Here is a 24,604-nt window from a genome sequence, read left to right on the forward strand (position 1 = left end):
ATCGAAGCGTGCTTGAATTCGCGTCCGCTCGCGTCAATGTCAGAAGACCCCGCGAATTTTATGGCACTTACGCCTGGACACTTTCTTGTTGGAGGGCCTCTTCTCGCAACGGTTGAACCCGAGATAATAGGGGATATAACGTACATCATAAACCGCTGGCAACACCTGAAGGCTCTCCTTCAGCAATTTCGTCTGCGATGGAAGGAAGAGTACCTTAAAGAACTCCAAAAGCGAAACAAATGGCGAGTCCCTTCTAGAGACCTCTGTGTCGGGGATATGGTGGTTGTCAAGAAAGAAAACCTTCCGTCCAATGAGTGGCGATTAGGCCGAATTGACGCGGTGTTTCCAGGATCCGACGGGCATGTCCGTGTGGTCGAATTCCGCACATCGCGGGGGCTCATCAAACGTCCCATAGCAAAGGTCGTCTTTCTTCCGATATAAGCAGCCGGCTGCCTATTTGGAAAGCAGATGTTGTCGAGGTACCAACTCGTACCGTTGCCGAATCTGCAGTGGGATCCACCCGTTACGGAAATGCCGCCGATTTCTGAGCTTGAGTGCCGAGAAGCGGCTACGGGCTGTCCTCGCCAATCGATACTGCCCCCGCTGTCTGGCCCACGATCACTCCGACGGAACGTGTCGGCGAGGGGACTGCTGCAAAACGTGCGGTCAGGATCATCACACGCTGTTGCACCTCTTCGAGCGCCACAGCCCGCGGAACTCTTTAGACGCGCTGCGCCCCTTGTCAGCTACTCCTCGGCCGTCGTCCGCCACTCCACGGCGGCCCCCACCCGCTCCTCGGCTCTCGTCCGCCGCTCTACGGCGTTCTTCAGCCGCTCGTCGACAATCACCTGGCGCTTCCCGACGTCTTTCAGCCGCTCCTCGGCCCTCGTCCGCCTCACAACGGCGTTCCTCGGTCCCGTCCAAGTAGCCCGTCGAGCGTGGCCTCCGCTCCGTCGCTGTCGTCCCTGTTACGGCGACACAGCGCCAACCTGCTACCGACTGCTCTGGTGCGGACTAATACCGGGACTCAGGTATTCGACACGGCGGCACTTATCGACCCGTGCACGCCTACGAGCTGCATCGACTCGTTGCTGGCGACAGCGTTCAGACTGCCAACTACCAGAGTTGGGGATGAGCAGATTTGCTCGGCCACCGTAAGCTCCGAACGGGACATTAGCGTCCGGTTCGATCTGGTTTTTAAGGTCGAGCCCCACGTGCGCATTCGCACTTCAATCCGGGAGCTGAGCGAGACAGTGCGGGTTCACTTCCGGTACATTTCCTTGGCCGACGAGCGTTTACCTACCCGCTACGATCTCCGTGGTCCTGGGAGCGGACCTGTATCCGCGAGTGATGCAGCCAGGCTTCCTGAAGATCCAGAACGGACTGCAGGTGGCCCACAGCATCGTTTTCGGATGGGTCGTGTCCGGAGCCTGCCATCAGCCATAGCAAGGACCATGTTGCAACCCGGGTGATTGCAAGGGGGTGACGAAATGTTAATGTGAGAGGCCACTGTATCGCCTCTGCGCACAGAGCTTTTGCTCTCGTCCGGGCTCGACCCTCTTTTCCGCACTCCCGCTCTCCAAACTCCGCGGTCGGCCGCCGTCGATCACCCGAGCCCGTATAAACGTCGAGATCTTAGAAGCTACAAAAGCTAGAAAGTTAAAATTAAGTATACAGAATCCAGAGACATGGACGCAACGCAAGTTTGTTGACCCATGTTGCCGCGCCCACTCCAACGCCCACAAACCGCACAAAAGTGCCACGCGCACACTTTTAAAAAACGTTTTGATATTTTTCCATTTATTTATATTTATTAGTCTTTCGATTTGCTAAAAACCTGTTTGCCACGCCCACTAACCGACCTTGCCTATTAATAGTGTCGTTTTGTAACTCTAACGGCTGCAAAATACCGAACGTCGATTTTATTTTTAGACTTGCATATATTATAAAAAAACATTCATACTGCTCCAGTTATTGTGTACTGATTTGAGTCGCCAAAAAAAAGTGTACCTTATGTGTACCATTAAAGTGTGATATACTGCAAGAAGTATTTTATTCATAAAAACGTTTACCGAAAGATGGTAATATCTTCTTACGTTTGTTAACAATGCCAATGACTCACTGTATATTTGGCTGTAAATTATATAATATATATTTATATAAGTTTTCTTTATTTTTATTTATTATTTATTAGAAACACAAATATTTTATTCCGATCCTTCATTGTCAAGTCCGGAATATTTATTAGATGTCTGCAAAACCTACAACAAAATTAAACAAACTATTAGAATAGCACGTTTTATTATTATTTTAAAAGTATATTTTATACTATTGACTTAATCAATTTGGAAATATTGTAGTATAAATACGATAAGGATGGGAACGGGCTCTTAAATATAATGTCCTGATATGAGTGATTTCAGTGACTTAACTTTAGCACTATTCAAAGTTATTTTTTGTCTTTTAAAATAATGTCTTGGAATAGGCAACACAATTTGTAAGCGCCTTGTCTGTGCAATCACAAACTATCTATTCCAAAGTAACACTTCATCTTTTAATCCACGCACTTGATGCGTTCTTCTGGAGCGGAAGAAAAACATTCAAGCGCATGTCTCTTTCGAAAATTTTTAAGTAATCGAAAAGAAATATTATTTAAAGGATTGTATATTTTTATTGGAAATCCAAGATACAAACACCGCTATTATCTAACTATTTACACTATATCAGTATTCGATCATTTGTTGTGACACATAACATAACTAACATAAAACAAGAGAGAACTCTATAATCGAGTTCCCCGACTTTTAGAAACCGTTTCTTAGGTAGTAAAAGTGCGAACAAGAAACTTTATATTTTTCAAGCATATCGATAGATATTGAAAAAAAAAAACAATAATTAAAAATTCAAGTGTGGGAGTTTTTGTGGACTCGCGTCGGGGTAAGCCGTATTTTCATCGAGCTCTGTATAAAATCAATTTACTTAAGTGAAGTGAATAAATAAAACAAAATAAATTACAAACACCAGCGAAAAGACGCTATTAGCAATGTTAAATTGCAAATCTATAATGTTTGTTGTGTGTGGAAACATTAAATTAAAACAAAAGCTAATTTAAATAGACAACAAACAAATCGACAGTTCCAAAATGAGCCAACGCGATTTGCGCGCTCAGCGGCAAAAAGAGCAAGACGAGCGCCTGCTCTCTCTGCAACGAAACAATGCATACTTCACCGTCGTGTCTGACGCCCGCGAGTGCCAAACAATCCATCGGGCCAATGACCTAGCACCTGCAGAAAGCAAACGAACGCGGTCTTGCTTATGACTGCACGATGTGAACCCGAACGCATTGAGAGCGTCTCTCTCGCGCTCTCCTCATTGCAAACGGTGTCAAGCTATGTAGCTACCAGCACAGTAACTTCGATATCTACTGCAACTACACCTATAGCAACAACAACAACACTATGCTCAGTACCGAAAGCTGTGTACATTTCTGCTGAATCAACAACAACTAAAGCAAGTGCACTCTCTCCGACTCTAGAAAACAAAAGCGGACAAGAACCAAAACAAAACACAAAACTGTTTCAAACAGAGCTGGATCGCTACATTCAAATAAAGCGAAAGCTAAGCCCACAACACAAACAGGCTGGCAATCAGCCAAAAATAAATCGCACCAACGTTGACAACTCAACTTCAGATAGGTTTGCACTACTGGATGACTGCGAAGTGCATCCAATCAAAGAACAGGAACAGAAGAAGATTAAGCCGCCACCAATATTTATACGAGAGAAAACCTCAAGTGCACTGGTAACAAACTAGCTACGATCATCGGAGAAAACAAGTTCCACGTTATACCTCTTACCAAGGGAAACATACATGAAACGAAAGTGCAGACTCCGGATGAGTCTAGCCATCGATCAGTGACCAAGTACCTGGATGAAGCTGGAAAGAGTTACTATACCTACCAGCTATACTTACCATTGCAGGTTGTCATTAAAGGAATTGAATCATCAGTGACCCCATCCGAAATTACCGAGGCACTAAATGAGAAAAACTTTAAGGCAAAAACGGTGATCAACATTCTTAACAGGAAGAAAGAGCCGCAGCCACTCTTTAAAGTCGAACTGGAGCCATCGAGTCAAAAAATCAGCAAAAATGAAGTACATCCTATTTATAAACTACAGTTTCTACGGAGTTTCCGGAGCAAACTGTCCTAAGAGCAAGGACGACAGCTCAATTAAATTATGCAGCAACTGTGGCGAAAACCACACAGCCAACTGGCGAGGATGCATTGTTTACAAGGAACTTAAGAGTCGCCTAAACAAACGAGTGACTTCAGTTCGAGATCGTACCTCACCAACAATTCACAAAGCAATGGAACCGAGTACAACTAACATCCCTTTGTCTACCAGCTACCGAGCAGCGCCAAATATTTCCTTTGCAAGTGCACTAAAATCAGGGATCCAAACACCAGCAGCGGACACCCCCATTCATCAAACAAACACTCACGATAACATGCAACAGCAGACAATTGGCGTTGAAGCGATTCGATGCAGCAAAGTATGAAAGACTTTATGGCCTTCATGCAAACAACTATGCAAGAGCTTATGAGGAACCAAAACATCCTTATTCAAATGCTCGTTTCTTCTAAAACCGTATAATGACTCCCCTAATAATAGCAACCTGGAACGCTAATGGCGTTTCGCGGCAAAAGCTAGAACCCGCTCAGTTCTTAGCCGACAGAAACATTGACGTTATGCTACTCTCAGAGACTGACCTTACTGAAAAGTACAATTTTCAAAAACCAGGATACAAATTTTACTTTACGAATCACCCGAATGGCAAGACCCATGGAGGCACTGGCATACTAATACGATCGCGAATCAAACACCACTTTGTTAGTAATTGGAAGAAGACTGCCTACAATCTACCTCTATAAGCCTCCAATGCTATAACGGGGCTCTCACTCTGGCTGCTGTCTATTGCCCACCCCGCTTCACAATATCAGAGGACAAATTCACAACACTCTTCGACTCGCTCGGTGAAAGGTTTGTTGCAGATGGTGATTGGAATGCCAAGCACAAGTACTGGGGATCTCGGATAGCGACCCCTAAAGGAAAACAGCAATACAACGCAATTATTAAACCGCAAAACAAGCTTAATTATGTTTCTCCGGGTACATACTGGCCAGCAGATCCTTAAAAGCTTCCAGACTTGATTGACTTTGCCATCACCAAAAGGATATCCCAATCAATGATTACAGCTGAGGCACTTTCAGAACTTTCATCTGATCACTGCCCGGTGCTCTTTAATCTTTTGTACCAACTGTAACACATAGAGCAGCCGTATAGACTCACAAGCAACAGGACCAACTGGGAGAGGTACAAAAAATATGTTTGTTCACATACCGACTTCTCTAGCTCATTAGAAACCGAGCAAAACATCGATCAGTTTGCTGGTAGCCTAGAATCAACACTAGTTGCAGCAGCAAAAGCGTCAACTCCACAAGATACCCACGGATGCAGTAAAAAGTTCAACATGACAAGTCGAGATACCGAACTCCTTGTGCTTGAAAAACGACGACTTCGAAGGGAGTGGCAGGACACAGATCACCTGGCGCAAAGAGTAGACTAAAAGCAGCTTCGCGCAGACTTACTAAAGCGCTTAAGAAAAAAGAAGCGGACGCACAACTGCGTTACATCGAGAATCTCACGCCCACTAGCACAAAAAACTCTTTGTGGAAAGCCCACAGGAATCTGCAGGCACCAGCAGAAACTGTCGTACCCCTCCGTGACTCTACCGGAAACTGGTCTCGCAGTGACATGGACAGAGCAAGAGTCTTCGCTGATCATCTCAAAAAGGTATTCCAACCAAATCCAGCCACTAACTCATTTACTCTCCCACCCTTAACTGCATCTGACTTAGCACCACAAGATCCCATAGAATTCCGGCCAAGCGAAATAACGAAAGTCATTAGAGAGCAACTGAAGACTGGAAAATCGCCTGGCTTCGATTTAATAACACCGAAAATGATCATCGAGCTTCCAATGTGTGCAGTTCTACAAATCTGCCTACTCTTCAACGCTATTACCTAAATTGGATACTTTCCTCAAAAGTGGAAGAAATCAGTTATTATATGATCCCTAAGCCTGGGAAAGACAAAACACAGCCATCATCATACAGGCCAATAAGCCTACTTACTTGTCTCTCCAAGTTATTTGAAAAAGTAATGCTGCTACGAATCAGTCCCCACCTTAAAACACACGACACACTCCCATCGCACCAATTTGGTTTTCGGGCAAAAAATGGAACTATTGAGCAGGTTAACCGCATCACAACGGAAATTCGCACTGCCTTTGAGCATCGGGAATATTGTGCAGCTTTATTCTTAGACGTTGCACAAGCATTCGATAGAGTATGGTTGGATGGACTTATGTTTAAAATAACCAAACTGCTGCCTCAAAACTTACATAAGCTTCTAAAGTCTTACTTATACAAAAGAGTGTTCGCGGTTAGATGTAGTTCAAGCACTTCAAGCGATTGTACTATAGAAGCTGGAGTGCCCCAAGGAAGTGTATTAGGTCCAATTCTATACACCCTATACACTGCGGACATCCCAACAGACTACCAGCTAACAATATCCACATTCGCTGATGACACTGCAATACTGGGTCGATGCAGATGCCCAGTAAAAGCTACGATGCAACTAGCACGCTATTTAACATGTGTAGAGAATTGGCTTGCAAATTGGCGCATACGAGTAAACGAACAAAAATGCAAACAAGTTACGTTTACCCTCAACAAACAAGGCTGCCCGCCCTTGGTTATGAACCACACGCGCATCCCACAAGCCGATGACGTAACATACTTAGGTATTCATCTGGACAAGCGGCCCACCTGGCGGAAACACATAGAGGCCAAGACGACGCACCTGAGACTAAAATCAAAGGATCTACACTGGCTTATAAACGTTCGGTCTCCCCTAAGCCTGGAGTACAAAGTCCTTTTGTATAACTCCGTTCTCAAACCCATATGGACCTATGGCTCCGAGCTATGGGGCAATGCATCGAGAAGCAACATCGACATCATACAGCGAGCACAGTCTAGGATTCTGAGAATCATAACTGAAGCTCCATGGTATCTTCGGAACGAGAATATACACAATAACCTAGAAATAAAACTTGTCATTGAGACAATAACAGAGAGAAAAGTAAAATACAAGGAAAAACTAGGCTCACATCCAAATCCCCTTGCAAGAAAACTTCTTTGAGTATGCAGCCAAAGTCGACTGCACCGCAACGATCAACCAGCCCAGCGTTAAATTTGTTAGGCCACATAGCACAAATCATCTCATAAAATGATAATTAGCTAGCTTAGAATAAGATTTGAAAACTTATTGTTAGTCTCTTAAGTAAAAAAGAAGATTCAATAAATAAGATTAAAAAAAAAAAAAAAAAAAGTGTGGGAGTGATAATGGGCTTGGCAACATCAGACTTGCGCTCCTCTATGTCTCTGGAATCGACATGCTTAATCTCAGCTTAGTTCTAGCTTTTATTGTTCCTGAGATCGGATACGGAAAGACGAAGACGGCCGGATCGTAACGCCCTTGATGCTTGAAGAATATATATATATACTTTATATGGACGGAAACGCTTCCCTCTATCTGTTAAATACTCTGGTATACCATTACTTTACGAGTAACGGTATAAAAATCAATACATACTCAATTTAAAATACTGAGAAACTGATACTATTAGGGAGGCTCCGTTAATCAATTCAATTATCGTCCGTGAGATAAGCTAGCGCTCCTCCCCGAACCACCTTTGCCGACCAAAGACTCCACCTTCCCTTTCTGACCACGCTAGGTCCTTGTGATCGCTTGTCCTTCGCTTGTAGGGATCCTCCTGGATGCCCGCTTCGACCCTCACTAGTCGTTCGCTCGTTCCGGGTATGGTTCCGCGTATTTTGACCGTTTCACTATGTGCTGTCGTCCGCTGCGAACTTTCACTGACTGACTGTCTGACTTTTCCTGATCGACTGTGTTATCCTCCGTGCACTTTTATAGGCCGCGAGAATCCGGCTATTTCCCTTTTTGCGCACGTCTCGCTCGGTTACAAGGTCCAACTCATGTCCCGTTAGTTCACGGTGTGCCTTCTTTATGCTTGTTCAAAGTCCACGCCGTTACCGTTCGACCTCTGTGCCCATGGCCGGTTCAGGTCCAAGGTCCAGCGCGGTACCGTTAGATCACGCTTTGCATGGGTCAAAGGTCTATTAATTTACCGTTTGACCTGACCGCCCTTGACTCATCTTGCCGATCTCCCGCACCCGGATTTGTGGGGGTTTTAAGGCTCCTCACAAAGCAGACAAAGAAGTGCCAATCACAAAAGTCCACTTTTTTTCCATTTCTAACAGTATTCCAGAAAATATTAAAAAATCTTGTTCACACTTTTACTAGCTTAGTCGGGAAACTCGACTATAGCATTCTCTCTCGGTTTATATTTATTATTTTTATATTTCTATCATATATATGTATTATAATTAAAGAAAATTTATTTTGTTACAATTTGTGCTTATTACATAGAGTTCTTTGATTGCTAACATTTAAATGAATATACACATTATGGATGGAAGAATACTTTCTAAAAGCTAGAAAAGTATCTTTTTGAGAGGAAAGTTTGTGTGGCCATGCTCTTGTCATGGGTGGGGTTTGAACCCACGACCCCGTGTTTAACAGGTAGTTGCGCTATCCACTACACTACGAGGCCCCCCGCCCGTGGTCGCACGGACTCCAAATTTTGTATGCAAACTATTTGTGATTTAACAACAAAATGTACAAAGGTTCAAGCCTGTAGCTTAATTTTTAGACTTTATGCCAATAAAATCGAATTCTGGATCACAGTGCACTGTAGAAAATCAGAAATTAGAAGGACTATCTAAAAGACTATCCATATATTACGAATAAGATTACAAATAGAAACTGTTCTAAGCTTAGCTTCAGAAGGTAAGTTAATAAACTTTAGGACCCGTAAGACCAACATAAGACGTTTTTTTTGAACCGGTTGAATACTGTCCGAGTGAACTCCGTATTATGGGCTCAAAACTGATGTTCCATACTCAAGAATCGGATAAACTAGCAAAATCTGTACATTTTAGTCATGTGGAGATCATCGAATTCCTTTAACCACCGTTTATTAAATCTGGCACACCCCTGGTTTTATAAATAATTGACGAAACGTAATCGTCTTGCATACAGAACCCGTGCTATTCAGTCCAAAGAGCACCCACTTAAAGTGTACGTCGCGGGTAAGTCACGATAAAAAGTGAGAATACACATAGAGGAATTTAAGATTTGTAAGTTATCCCGCCACCTTTTTTGAAAGCTGTCTAGATCAAATTGTTAGTTCGAATGGAAAAAAATGTCTCTATACTGCAGACATAATTTAACATCCTCTGCGTACATAAGTACACGCGAATGTTTAAAAACTAAGGGAAGGTAATATTAAATAGATAAAAATGAGCGAACCAACTTGACTCCCTTGGAGAACGGCTGATGTGATTAGGAGATTCAAATAACTTTAAATCCAATTTATTCCAGAAGTGAATGATTAACAAAGTCAGATTCTTGACTAAAGTCCGCGCTTGAAAGTTATTTTTAAAGCCCTTTATTCCGTGGAAGTAAGCTCCAAAAGTATTTGTTGATCTGCGTTTTATAAAACCGTGCTGACATGATATATTTGACCTACAAACGTGCTGCAAATAAGGAGTGATAACATTTTCAAAAAACTTGGGGATATTCGACAATTTATAAATACCTCTGTAATAAATTGCATTTCATTTGTTATCACTACACTGATAATATCACAAAGGGCACAGCACCTATGCACAAAGCTAGTATTTCCCTAGGGACTTGGGAAATGGACAGGCTTCACACGCTGAGGTTTGGAAAACAGTGAGCTTTCGTTTAGAGTGAGACAAAAAATGTGGCAATTAGATCGACTACTGCCTGATCCGATGTTATCGGTATATCGGCGTCATATGTCATAAAAAATGGCAGGAAGCCCTTCTTCTCCTTCACCACTCTCGTTGTCTGCGCAACGTTTTCTGACGCGTGAGCGGGGCATGTCTGTTATGCGTAATGATCGAAAACTGACTGACCCAATTCTCTTTTTACAAAATCAGAATTTTGCGTAGTTCTTAACTCTACATGCCATACCAACACATTTTGGAGACTTATTCCAGTCCGCATACACCAATACTAATGCACACTGCATATTTCTGTATGCTTCTCGTTTTCGTGCAGACTTCTACTTCCCCCCGCTCATACCCGCGACCAGACTACGTTCGGCAGAAACTCTAACGGTTGTATTCTATAAAAGAATAGAAAAGGCGCCTGCATGGCGCGTGCCAAGCAGAAAGACGCAATTCCTAAAAATGTCGTTAAATTCAAATGATCTGCGAGTTTACCTGTAATATCCACATGATCCGTATGCCACGGGATGTCGATTTTAGGAATGGGATGGAGTTCGGATTGTATTTTGCCAGACGGAGGTTTTTACAATCTACAAGTGATACAGTTGTCCACAAATTGGCGAACATATTTAGACATTTTATCGAACCAATAGAACTCGTACATTTTCTCAAGACTTTTCTCCCACCCGAGATGCATAATTGACTTGTGTACGTTGTTGACAGCGGACCACCAAAACTGCTTTGGGATTATGGGCAGACATCGAGTCTTTTCATTTCTTTGAACTTTTCGGTATAGAGTTCCAGACCGTATTTCGTAAGTTTTGGCCAAATCTTTGGGCAATTCATCATTACGCAATTTAGAGATAATAGAAGAAGTTTCTTCGTCTCTTTGCTGTTTAGCCAATAACCAGTTGTCGGATATTTCTGTCAGATGGATATGTTTTTCGACTACGCCTATGGAATTCTTGTCAATTTTTGGAACCGGATTCCGAGACAGAAAGTCAACATGAGTCATACGCTCACCTGGTCTATACTGAATATCAAATTCGAAAGTTTGCAAGTACGACCACCACCTATGAACTCTAGGAGTCAGTTCTATTTTTGTACGAGAGGCTTTAAGCGAATTGCAGTCAGTAAACACAACAAAATGACGTCCATGCAAGTAATGGCAAAGTGTTTTATAGAATTGTAGAAAGCAAGTGTCTCCAGTTCATATGAATGGTAACGTAATTCTGCTGAAGATGTCATCTTGCTAAAATATTCGATAACTCGGGGCTTCTGTTTAATTCGGTGCAGCAAAAAATTATCGATCAAGCGAATTTTTAACTGTCCCGTAGTCACACGGCTTTGGGGAATTCCATTTATGTATGACCCTGAATATTCTTGTATTATTGACAACAATTGGTCTCTATCTGGTCCATGCAGATCGGTGTCAACGCTAGCCAAATCAGGATTCATTTTGGAAACTTCAACAGCCAATATAGATTTTTCATTAAACATAGTAAGAGATTTTGATGTTATTGTCACACCGACTCCCTGGCTTAAAATATCTCGACCAATCAGAGCGTCATACTTAATTTAATTGTCTAACACTACATGAAACAATATTTCATATGAACGTTCACAAATCAAAACATTGGCCAATATCTGCAAGGTGCTACAAATAGTATTGCTACCAAGACCCTTTAAAATAACTACGTTGCCCATTCTGGATTCAGATAGTCTCTGCCAAGTAGCCTCCTTGATGAGTGAACACTCAGCTCCAGAATCAAAACAAAATTGGAACGACTCACCAGATTGCGAAAACGTTCCTACAGGTTCAAAAATGGTACAGATGTTGACATCTTTTACAATGTTGTTTTTGGAAGACGACGAACGCTCCTGACGATCAGGACATACTGTAGAGATGTGTCCAGATTTTCCGCAATTGAAACAAGTCAAAGTAGACCGGTCTTTCCCTGAAGGTTGCTTGCCGGGTTTCTAGACGTGCACTGCCATTGTTTTTGATCGACAGTCCGCCTTTTTGTGACCAGGCTTTCCGCAGTTGGGACACTTGACGTGGGGCTTAGCTTGTTTTCCTGGCGGCTCTGATGTACCATCGTTTGAAAGGTGGCTCAGTTTGGCGTCAAATGAATAGGCCTTCAGTTCTTCATGTAGCTCGTTCCGAGTGTTGATTTCGGAAGTGAAAACTAAACGCCGCAAACGCCTGTCAATTCCAGCTGCATGCGCCAGTGTAATGGACACTGCGATTTGCTCCACACTCAGCGTTTTCCATTTGGCCATAAGCGAAGTAACCATTCGGCTTCCATATAACGAAAGGCACTCGCCTTCCGCGGGGCGTCCATTTAGCAGATTCATAACTGCTGCCGCTAATGTTTCTGTTCTCGCAAAATGTTGCAGAAACAATTCTCGGAACTGTGTCCATGATATACCAGGAAAGCAAGTTTGTGACAGCCAATGAGACGCGCTTCCTTCCAGTGATTTGCTGAGGGTCATCACAAGAGCGCTACCTTCCAGTTGGTCTTCAGACAAGATGTAGTCCACCGTTGAACACCAGGACTGCGCGTCTGATCCCGCACGTTCAGGATTAAACCTGGGCAATACCACAGCAAACGATTCTTTTGGCTCTCTTTGTGAGTGTTGCACTTGTTTCAGAAGTTCAGAAAAATTTCGATTTTGCGACTCCAAAATTGCCAGCAAACTATTTTCATTGTTCACAGTAGGTATAGGCGATCCCACTTCTGATGTCGAAGAGTTATCAGACAGCCCTTCTTCTCCTTCACCACTCTCGTTGTCTGCGCAACGTTTTCTGACGCGTGAGCGAGGCATGTCTGTTATGCGTAATGATCGAAAACTGACTGACCCAATTCTCTTTTTACAAAATCAGAATTTTGCGTAGTTCTTAACTCTACATGCCATACCAACACATTCTGGAGACTTATTCCAGTCCGCATACACCAATACTAATGCACACTGCATATTTCTGTTTGCTTCTCGTTTTCGTGCAGACTTCTACTTCCCCCCGCTCATACCCGCGACCAGACTACGTTCGGCAGAAACTCTAACGGTTGTCTGCCGCGCATTAAAAGAATAGAAAAGGCGCCTGCATGTCGCGTGCCAAGCAGAAAGACGCAATTCCTAAAAATGTCGTTAAATTCAAATGATCTGCGACATACATATGTGCATGCGGCAGGCTATGTGATAACTATTACGTTTTGCGACGCGATTTCACTGAGATTATAAACCAGAAGCCTATACCTCCGCAAATCGGACACAAAGTGCTGGAATCGTACATTTTGGCGAGGCCGAAAAATAGCTTAATAATAGAGCTTAACATCGCGGCAGGCGTACCAGATAAAGTTCCAGGTATTACTCTTCAGCACACTAATGGCACCTGTTTGGAAATAGGGCTATGAACTATGGTGCATCGCCACACAGTAACACAGCAGCACCGTGTGACATCCGCAAAGGTCTAAACATCTCGCTAGTAAACGAAAAAATTCGCCAACTTTAAGCCAATTATGTTTCCAAATTGTTAACGCACTCAAACCAGCATCCTAAAGAGATTAAATGACATACCAGCTCATTGACCACAGAGCCAACTAAATGGTCATACAAACGTACATAACATTATTTTTAGGTTTAAGATGTTTAAACTTTCTAATGTATTAACGGAAAGTTTCATGATCGTTCATTAAGGAAAATTGAAGTGTGTACCTGAAGCGCACGTTAATAATCCGAACGTGTGGCAAATTACAGATTTATAAGAAAAATTTCGATGACCTTATCAAAGGTAGACTCTGAACCGTTGTCCCTAATTCAATATAAGACTCTGAAGAGCCACAAGTCGAGATAGTCTTAAGGAAAAGTAACTCCTTCTAAAATTACCTAATTAAAGTTTAATTAGTTTTTTATCTTAACCAATCTTCGAAAATTTTGAAACATTTAAAGAAAATAAAACAAGAGAGCGCTGTGCCGTTTCTGTTGTTAGTGAAACAAGTAAAAGTTTTTTATATCTGAAAAAATATTACCTTAGCCTCAGTACCTTGGATTCAAATCACCAAAGGCGAATTTTGGTATATTCGATCCATTTGACATAATTTTAGAATAAGTGTTTTGCTGAACTTAGCATTAAAACGTTCCTGCTGGAAGAAGCTTGGTCATGCTATTGGAGCATTTTTGGTCATCTAATTAGCAATACACCTGGAAAATAAACATAAAGGCCACGTCCTCATAAGAAACTGCACCATTCACAAATTGCTTCAAAGAAACCAAATAGGCGACTATGTGCAATAAACTTCCGTTGTCCTGATAATTACCAGCATTTTACACAACTACAGCACAGTACAGCTTGTTCTTAATTGTAATTGCTTATTATGAATCTGATTGCAAATGAGGGTCAAATGTTTGAGACTGATTGCAAATGATGGTCAAATGTTTATACCCGTTACTCGTAGAGTAAAAGGGTATACTAGATTCGTTGAAAAGTATGTAACAGGCAGAAGGAAGCGTTTCCGACCATATAAAGTATATATATTCTTGATCAGGATCAGTAGCCGAGTCGATCTGGCCATGTCCGTCTGTCCGTCCGTCTGTCTGTCCGTCTGTCCGTATGAACGTCGAGATCTCAGGAACTACAAAAGCTAGAAAGTTGAGATTAAGTATACAGACTCCAGGGACATAACGCACGCAACTGCCACGCCCACACTTTTGAAAAATGTTTTGATATTTTTTCATATTTGTATTAGTCTTGTAAATTTCTATCTATTTGCCAAAAAACTTTTGGCCACGCCCACTCTAACGCTCACAAACCGCCCAAAGCTGCCACGCCCACACTTTTGAAAAATGTTTTGATATTTTTTCATTTTTGTATTAGTCTTGTAAATTTCTATCTATTTGCCAAAAAACTTTTGGCCACGCCCACTCTAACGCCCACAAACTGTCCTTCGCACTTACACTAGCTGAGTAACGGGTATCAGATAGTCGGGGAACTCGACTATAGCGTTCTCTCTTGTTTTTTTTTAGATAAGCGAAAGCTTTACCTAGATTGGATCGAATGATACACGAGTGAATTTCAAAATTTCCAAATATTTTAGTGTCAAAAATAAAGAACATAAAAAAGACCAGACCTACTCCTTTCATGGCAATTTACTTCTCCTTGACAAATAATAGCTATGAAAATAGAGAAGGCGCCAACGCCGAAGTAGCAAGCGTTTCCGACCATATAAAGTATATATATTCTTGATCAGGATCATGCCGAGTGTCTGGCCTGTCCGTCGTATGAACGCGAGATCTCAGAACTACAAAGCTAGAAAGAGATTAAGCACACAGACTCCAGAGGCATAGACGCAGCGCAAGTTTGTCAATTCATGTTGCCACGCCCTCTGTAACGCAATTTTATTAAAATCGGACAATCTATGATTTGTTTATAACATAATCATAAATGTGTAAAGATCATACAGTAACTAGTAAATTATGCTGTTTGTCATGCATTAGAAATAATGAACAAATTATCACAAGAAATGGCTTTCGCTGCTGACAGTATCGAAACTTTAACTTAACAATATGGTTTGTAGGCTCTATAATAAGGGGAACAACAAGATAACAACATATTTTACTCACAAGTTCATTCTGGGAAATTTTCTTCGGCAGTGAACGGTCATTCCGAGAATCTCGTTTGATTTTGATATCCTCCAAATTTTTGCTCTCCCCGTTTGTATGACCTCGTTCTCTTAAAAGTTCAAGCCTAAAAAGAAAATTTAAAACAACAATACAATAATTTATTAAAAAATTAAAATGTATGTATGTTATATGTAAAATTCTTCACGGAACTTAAGATGAGAAATTGTTTTGAAATACTGGCATCCTCTCTTTAATGGTAATTTGTCAAGAACAATTTTGGTTTGTCTCTTTTGTAAATTGTAAAATATGGTTAAGCTTTCTTAATTTAGTGGTATGCTCAAAATTGCAAATTAAAAAAAAAATTTGTTTATGTTTTATAAAAGGTTGAAGGTTGCGATTGGGCGCACATTTTCTTGAAAAGTAGACTCGAGTAGTCTTAAAACTCCCCACAACAACGATGGAGGATGCCAAGCGGAAGGAGTCAAGGGCAGCCTGGTCCAACGGTAAACCATAGACCTTGAACCACTAGAGAACCACAAGCAGAGAGAACTTCTTACCGAATACAGCTGCGAAAAAAATAAAATACCACCACTTGGCCAATATATGTTTTAATAAGTCCCCTACCTAAAATTAAGGATTTAAAAGGAACTGAAATACCTCCTTAAAAAGGAAAAACAATTAATAATTAATTAATTAATTAAGGAAATAAAAAAGAACTACAATTGTTGTATTTATCCTTCTCTTAAATAAAAAACTCTCTTAGGAAAAATAAAATAGCACCACTTCATAAAAAATGCTTACATTTTCAATTTTAAAATTAATAGTATCAAATTCACTAAAACAAATTTTTTTTTTTTTTTTTTAAATCTTCTTATTTATTGAATCTTTCCTTTTACTTAAGAGACTAACAATAAGTTTTCAAATCTTATTCTAAGCTAGCTAATTATCATTTTATGAGATTATTTGTGCTATGTGGCCTAACAAATTTAACGCTGGGCTGGTTGATCGTTGCGGTGCAGTCGACTTTGGCTGCATACTCAAAGAAGTTTTCTTGCAAGGGGATTTGGATGTGAGCCTAGTTTTTCCTTGTATTTTACTTTTCTCTCTGTTATTGTCTCAATGACAAGTTTTATTTCTAGGTCTTTGTGTATATTCTCGTTCCGAAGATACCATGGAGCTCCAGTTATGATTCTCAGAATCCTAGACTGTGCTCGCTGTATGATGTCGATGTTGCTTCTCGATGCATTGCCCCATAGCTCGGAGCCATAGGTCCATATGGGTTTAAGAACGGAGTTATACAAAAGGACTTTGTACTCCAGGCTTAGGGGAGACCGAACGTTTATAAGCCAGTGTAGATCCTTTGATTTTAGTCTCAGGTGCGTCGTCTTGGCCTCTATGTGTTTCCGCCAGGTGGGCCGCTTGTCCAGATGAATACTTAAGTATGTTACGTCATCGGCTTGTGGGATGCGGTGTGGTTCATAACCAAGGGCGGGCAGCCTTGTTTGTTAAGGGTAAACGTAACTTGTTTGCATTTTTGTTCGTTTACTCGTATGCGCCAATTTGCAAGCCAATTCTCTACACATGTTAAATAGCGTGCTAGTTGCATCGTAGCTTTTACTGGGCATCTGCATCGACCCAGTATTGCAGTGTCATCAGCGAATGTGGATATTGTTAGCTGGTAGTCTGTTGGGATGTCCGCAGTGTATAGGGTGTATAGAATTGGACCTAATACACTTCCTTGGGGCACTCCAGCTTCTATAGTACAATCGCTTGAAGTGCTTGAACTACATCTAACCGCGAACACTCTTTTGTATAAGTAAGACTTTAGAAGCTAATGTAAGTTTTGAGGCAGCAGTTTGGTTATTTTAAACATAAGTCCATCCAACCATACTCTATCGAATGCTTGTGCAACGTCTAAGAATAAAGCTGTACAATATTCCCGATGCTCAAAGGCAGTGCGAATTTCCGTTGTGATGCGGTTAACCTGCTCAATAGTTCCATTTTTTGCCCGAAAACCAAATTGGTGCGATGGGAGTGTGTCGTGTGTTTTAAGGTGGGGACTGATTCGTAGCAGCAGTACTTTTTCAAATAACTTGGAGAGACAAGTAAGTAGGCTTATTGGCCTGTATGATGATGGCTGTGTTTTGTCTTTCCCAGGCTTAGGGATCATAACTATAACTGATTTCTTCCACTTTTGAGGAAAGTATCCAATTTAGGTAATAGCGTTGAAGAGTAGGCAGATTTGTAGAACTGCACACATTGAAAGCTCGATGATCATTTTCGGTGTTATTAAATCGAAGCCAGGCGATTTTCCAGTCTTCAGTTGCTCTCTAATGACTTTCGTTATTTCGCTTGGCCGGAATTCTATGGGATCTTGTGGTGCTAAGTCAGATGCAGTTAAGGGTGGGAGAGTAAATGAGTTAGTGGCTGGATTTGGTTGGAATACCTTTTTGAGATGATCAGCGAAGACTCTTGCTCTGTCCATGTCACTGCGAGACCAGTTTCCGGTAGAGTCACGGAGGGGTACGACAGTTTCTGCTGGTGCCTGCAGATTCCTGTGGGCTTTCCACAAAGAGTTTTTTGTGCTAGTGGGCGTGAGATTCTCGATGTAACGCAGTTGTGCGTCCGCTTCTTTTTTCTTAAGCGCTTTAGTAAGTCTGCGCGAAGCTGCTTTTAGTCTACTCTTTGCGCCAGGTGATCTGTGTCCTGCCACTCCCTTCGAAGTCGTCGTTTTTCAAGCACAAGGAGTTCGGTATCTCGACTTGTCATGTTGAACTTTTTACTGCATCCGTGGGTATCTTGTGGAGTTGACGCTTTTGCTGCTGCAACTAGTGTTGATTCTAGGCTACCAGCAAACTGATCGATGTTTTGCTCGGTTTCTAATGAGCTAGAGAAGTCGGTATGTGAACAAACATATTTTTTGTACCTCTCCCAGTTGGTCCTGTTGCTTGTGAGTCTATACGGCTGCTCTATGTGTTGCAGTTGGTACAAAAGATTAAAGAGCACCGGGCAGTGATCAGATGAAAGTTCTGAAAGTGCCTCAGCTGTAATCATTGATTGGGATATCCTTTTGGTGATGGCAAAGTCAATCAAGTCTGGAAGCTATTTAGGATCTGCTGGCCAGTATGTAGGCGTACCCGGAGAAACGTAATTAAGCTTGTTTTGCGGTTTAATAATTGCGTTGTATAGCTGTTTTCCTTTAGGGGTCGCTATCCGAGATCCCCAGTACTTGTGCTTGGCATTCCAATCACCATCTGCAACAAACCTTTCACCGAGCGAGTCGAAGAGTGTTGTGAATTTGTCCTCTGATATTGTGAAGCGGGGTGGGCAATAGACAGCAGCCAGAGTGAGAGCACCGTTATAGCAGTGGAGGCTTATAGAGGTAGATTGTAGGCAGTCTTCTTGCCAATTACTAACAAAGTGGTGTTTGATTTGCGATCGTATTAGTATGCCAGTGCCTCCATGGGCCTTTCCATCCGGGTGATTCGTAAAGTAAAATTTGTATCCTGGTATTTGAAAATTGTACTTTTACCCTGATTTTAGTGCACTTGCAAAGGAAATATTTGGCGCTGTTCGGTAGCTGGTAGACAAAGGGATGTTAGTTGTACTCGGTTCCATTGCTTTGTGAATTGTTGGTGTGGTACGATCACGAACTGAAGTCACTCGTTTGTTTAAAACAAGTGTTTGCGTATTAAAACTACACCCATATCACCAAATTAATATTTGGTTGTGTATCCCTTATTCCCAATAACAGGTGCTCAACGTTTTGGCATGGAATTAACCAGGTCCTTGATATCTTGCTCCAGGACACCGTGATAACTACAACTGTTTTTCTGATATCCGACCAAGGATTTTCGATGATTCCTTTTGGAACTAATCCTTGGCTTTCCTGCTGGTGTGCTTGGAGTCATAGTCTTGTTGGAAGACCCATTTTAGCGGCATATCGTATTCGGCAAAAGGTAGCATCACCGTCACCAAAATATCCACAAACAAATGTTGATCCATTTTCTTTTCTCACACAACCTCACCTTTTCTCCCTATTCGGATAGGGAATAGCTTTATGCGAAAAATCGATATTTCCTAATAACGGTGCCGCAACCTTAATTTATTTGATCGAGAATAAAATACGATATGGTGGTGCTATTATTTTTTGCAACTGTACATTAGAATAACAAGAGTAGAGTAAATGGGTTTACTAGATTCGTTGAAAAGTATATAACAAGCAGAAGGAAACGTTTCCGACTAAAAAAAGTAAATATATTCTTGATCAGGATCAAAAGCCGAGTCGATCTGGCCATGTCCGTCAGTCTGTCCGTATGAACGTCGAGATCTCAGGAACTATAATAGCTAGAAAGTTGAGACTCAGCATGCAGACTCCAGATACATAGGCACAGCGCAAGTTTGTCGATTCAAGTTGCCACGCCCTAAAACCGCACAAAGCGCCCACACTTTTGAAAAATGTTTTGATTATTTTTTTGTTAGTTTTGAAAATGTCTTTTAATTTGCCAAAAAACTTTTTGTCACCCTCAGTTTAACGCCCACAAACCGGCCAAAGCTGCCATGCTGCTTTTTTATTTTTTTGTATTAGTCTTGTAAATTTTTATCGATTTGCCAAAAACTGTCAGTGTTGAAAAGCCTCCTTCGCACTTTCACTAGCTGAGTAACGGGTATCAGATAGGTGGGGGAACTCGACTACAGCGTTAACTTTTGTTTTAAACCTTTTTTCTGGACTTAAAATTTGATCCGAATTTTTTTCTTACAACGCCAATTCTGAAATACCTGTTAAACTGGCCTCGGGGATGATTCAATTTCTTGATTTCTTCGTCACGCAGTTTTTCACCTGAAAAAAAAAAACACACAATGTTATTCAGTGTTCTTAATTTTTGGCAAATGCGCAAGCAATAACTTTATAGTTGCGTGCCGTGAACAATTATTAAATGCTACAAAAACAAAAAAAACAAGAGAGAACGCCATAGTCGAGTTCCCCGACTATCTGATACCCGTTACTCAGCTAGTGGAAGTGTGAAGGAGAGTCTTCAACACTGACAGATTTTGGCGGTTTGTGGGCGTAAGAGTGGGCGTGGCAAAAAGTTTTTTGGCAAATCGATAAAAATTTACAAGACTAACACAAAAATGAAAAAATACCAAAACATTTTTCAAAAGTGTGGGCGTGGCAGCTTTGGGCGGTTTGTGGGCATTAGAGTGGGCGTGGCAAAAAGTTTTTTTTAGCAAATCGATTGAAATTTACAAGACCAATTCAAAAATGAAAGAATATTAAAACATTTTTCAAAAATGTGGGCGTGGCAGTTTTGGGCGGTTTGTGGGCGTTAGAGTGGGAGTGGCAACCTGAATCGACAAACTTGCGCTGCTTCTATGTCTCTGGAGTCTGTATGCTTAATCTCACCTTTCTAGCTTTTGAAGTTCCTGAGATCTCGACGTTCATACGGACGGACAGACGGACATGGCCAGATCGACTCGGCTATTGATCCTGATCAAGAATATATATACTTTATATGGTCGGAAACGCTTCCTTCTGCCTGTTACATACTTTTCAACGAATCTAGTATACCCTTTTACTCTACGAGTAACGGGTATAACAATATTACCATTCACATGAACTATTTTTGTACCTACTACTCGTAGAGTAAGAGGGTATACTAGATTTGTTAAAAGTATGTAACAGGTAGCAGGAAGTGTTTCTGACCCCTTAAAGTATATATATTTTTACCGATCCTATTTTTTAATCAGTATCAATAAGCAAGTAGATTGTGCCATGTTTGTCCGTATAAGCGTCGTGATCTCAAAAAAAGTTAGTAAGAAGTTGGACATGCAGACTCTAGTGACGCTTACGCTGGGTAAGTTTTTTTCGGAACGTTGCCACGCCCATTTTAACGCCCACAAATTGCTTACACTTTTAAAAACAGTGAAATTTCTTGTTCGAAATCCCACTAGCTGAGACTCATTTCTGCAAGGACTTCACCGAATTGAATTTCTCTCTACTATAACTCTGTTGGCTTTTAAATCAACATTAAAGAAACTTTTAGCACACCACTTGGTTGCTTAATTTAAATCCGGCAGCTCGAAAATTATTAATGCAGGTAATGACCTGCCAGTAATATATAAGCCAACACCACAAATGTTTTGATTAGAACATTTGGAGCTGCACGCGTATCCGCTTGCTCAACACTCGTCAACAAAGGTACTTGGGGTCGCACGAGCGTCCGGTTACATAAAAGTCCAGACGTAGCGTCCGCCCAATTTCCGTGAGAATCAGCATAGCCAACGACTGCAGCAATAATCAAAGCAGAGCAGCACCGACGCCAGCAGAATAGGTGGGGAGTCAAAGTTAGGTAGGGACAAATTTGTAAAACTAAAATCCGTTCTGTTTTTGCGATTAATTAATAAAGACTTTATTCAAGAAAATGTTTAAAACTTTAATAAATTTTTTTTAACAATAATAAATAACAGAAGTTACAAAGAAAACGATACCTTCAAGTAAAGCAAACAAAGTAAAATAAATACAATCAATCAAATATATCAAAAATAAATTTTAAAAAAATCCTTAAACTTTAGTAAATTAATATTTTTGTTATTAAAACTAATAAAAAGATTATACAATTTTGGAAAGAACTTATAAAAATCTTTATCACACTGCAAAGCAATCTAAACATAAATATCATTACTTTTTTATTTTTTACCAACTCCGCTCACTTATTTTTGCTACGGCCGAACTAATATTTTAAAAAAAATGGGCCTATAGCCACAAATTTCTTGATGGGCCACCCACCACAGCAGACAAGACGCATAAACTACAAAACAGACCTATTAATGACACCGTAACTAAAAAACCATTGGCACAGCAGGCATTTGGACAGACTGACAAAAGACAAAGAAACTTCCATGTGACAACTAAGGAAGAATACCTTGAAAACGCAGAACAATATGTGTCTGAAGTTGAGGGAGCATCAGCTTCCGAATATAGTGAGTCACAGGAGTACGAGCAAGAACAAGGCCAAGACAACAACGAACCATTGCAATCCGACTCTGTTGACCTTAATATTTTAAAGTAAAATCCTCCTCCTTACCATACATAAACTGTAGAATCGGTGAGCGAGGAATGATTAAAATGCTGATAGGCACAGGCTCTAATAAAAACAAGAGAGAACGCCATAGTCGAGTTCCCCGACTATCTGATACCCGTTACTCAGCTAGTGGAAGGGAGAAGGAGAGTCTTAAACACAGTTTTTGGCGGTTTGTAGGCGTTATAGTGGGCGTGGCAGGAAGTTTTTTGGCAATTCGATAGAAATTTACAAGACCAATACAAAAATGAAAAAATATCAAAACATTTTTCAAAAGTGTGGGCGTGGCAGTTTTGGGCGGTTTGTGGGCGTTAGAGTGGGCGTGGCAACATGAATCGACAAACTTGCGCTGCTTCTATGTCTTGGGAGTCTGTATGCTTAATCTCAACTTTCTAGCTTTTGTAGTTCCTGAGATCTCGACGTTCATACGGACAGACAGACGGACATGGCCAGATCGACTTGGCTATAGATCCTGATCAAGAATATATATACTTTATATGGTCGGAAACGCTTCCTTCTGCCTGTTACATACTTTTCAACGAATCTAGTATACCCTTTTACTCTACGAGTAACGGGTATAAATATATTAAAAAAATAAAAATATTAAATATTTTCATGACAAGGATTCATAATGATAGGAAACAACCTAAAAATTAAATTAAATCAACAACCTTCACGAAAAGTTAACAATCTCCGACTAGAACACTCATAAACAATGTATGAAAAAGGTCTGCTCAGAGTTCCCAAAACTGTTCAGTGACCCAAACGAAAAATTAACGATGCATTGTGCCAAACAAAATTCAGAATGGTGATTGATTATCGGAAGTTGAATATGGCCACCATCCCCAATAGGTACCCGATCCCAGACATTAATTTTGTCCTTGCACAGTTAGAAACAAGAGAGAACGCTATAGTCGAGTTCCCCGACTATCTGATACCCGTTACTCAGCTAGTGAAAGTGCGAACGCGGTCTTCAATACTGACAGTGTTTGGCGGTTTGTGAAAAAATATCAAAACATTTTTCAAAAGTGTGGGCGTGGCATCTTTGGGCGGTTTGTGGGCGAAAGAGTGGGCGTGGCAACATAAATCGACAAACTTGCGCTGCTTCTATGTCTCTCTGGAGTCTGTCCAGAGATCTCGACGTTCATACGGACGGACAGACAGGCGGGGACATGGCCAAATCGACTCGGTTTTTGATCCGGGTCAAGAATATATATACTTTAGAAAGTCAATGGGAAAACAATGAATTCGTTTGGTTGACTACTCTGATTTATCCTTTTGTTACGGTTCCTACATATGTCAGTTGTCACCTCGAGTAGGATATGGATCTGAAGGTTGAGTAAGAGGAAACACACTTTTAGGACCTTTTATAGAGCCAATTATCGACCAAGAGAGTTTCGAATATAGTTAATTCTAATTACACGGGATCATTATGGTCGGAAATACCCTGGCACGCGCCTGTCAGAATTTTCGGTTTCGTTTTCCGTCACCCTTTTTCTTTTGCATTTGCATTCAATTGTAGAACATGACAAGTGGTGTTTGGAAAATTTTCAACGTGAAATATATAAAAACGGTAAGTAGTTTTTCGCATTGATAAATTAGCAAATCTAATTGCATTCCAAACTACATGATATTAATATTATTAGCACATTAGAAGGCCAGCCGAGCAGCCAGCGGAGAAGGCCCACGCACTGGCATGTGTAAAAAACAATTTAAACAAAAAAGGAAACAATTAATGTAATAAGAGAAAAAATAAAAATTTAATTTAACATTTACATAACTTTTTAAAGTTTTTTTTTGAGATTTTTCTGGATTTACAGGTACATATTTTCCCAGGAGTTCTTAAGGAATTCCCGAGAAATTTCCTATTAATTCCTTTATTAATCCTCGAGAAAAGACCTGGTTATTTTTCGATATTCCTCGTAATTTACCCAAGAATT

The 24,604-nt window shown here is 41.0% G+C and overlaps 1 protein-coding gene across 7 annotated transcripts in view; it reads right to left on the minus strand.

Moving 5' to 3' along the window:
* Nucleotides 1–24,604, minus strand: part of LOC6540146 (eukaryotic translation initiation factor 4B) — a 66,296-nt gene that overhangs the window by 38,499 nt on the left and 3,193 nt on the right. For 2 of the 7 annotated variants that reach the window (XR_006245272.1, XM_039377200.2), the window contains exons 3-4: nt 20,365–20,425; nt 15,586–15,709 (exon numbers count right to left, since the gene is read on the minus strand). Coding sequence is in view for 3 of the 7 variants with exons in the window: in XM_039377200.2 (XP_039233134.1) it covers nt 15,586–15,709; nt 20,365–20,425 (185 nt within the window). In the remaining 4 variants the exon portion in view is untranslated. Of the gene's footprint in view, nt 1–2,023; nt 2,262–8,540; nt 14,167–15,585; nt 15,710–20,364; nt 20,426–24,604 lie in introns of those variants that run through there. The other 5 variants (XM_002086964.4, XM_039377201.2, XR_005561980.2 and 2 more) reach the window with 5 other exon arrangements.

This window comes from Drosophila yakuba, unplaced genomic scaffold (genome assembly GCF_016746365.2).
Source record: "Drosophila yakuba strain Tai18E2 unplaced genomic scaffold, Prin_Dyak_Tai18E2_2.1 Segkk10_quiver_pilon_scaf, whole genome shotgun sequence".
In the NCBI taxonomy this organism is placed as follows: Eukaryota; Metazoa; Arthropoda; class Insecta; order Diptera; family Drosophilidae; genus Drosophila; species Drosophila yakuba.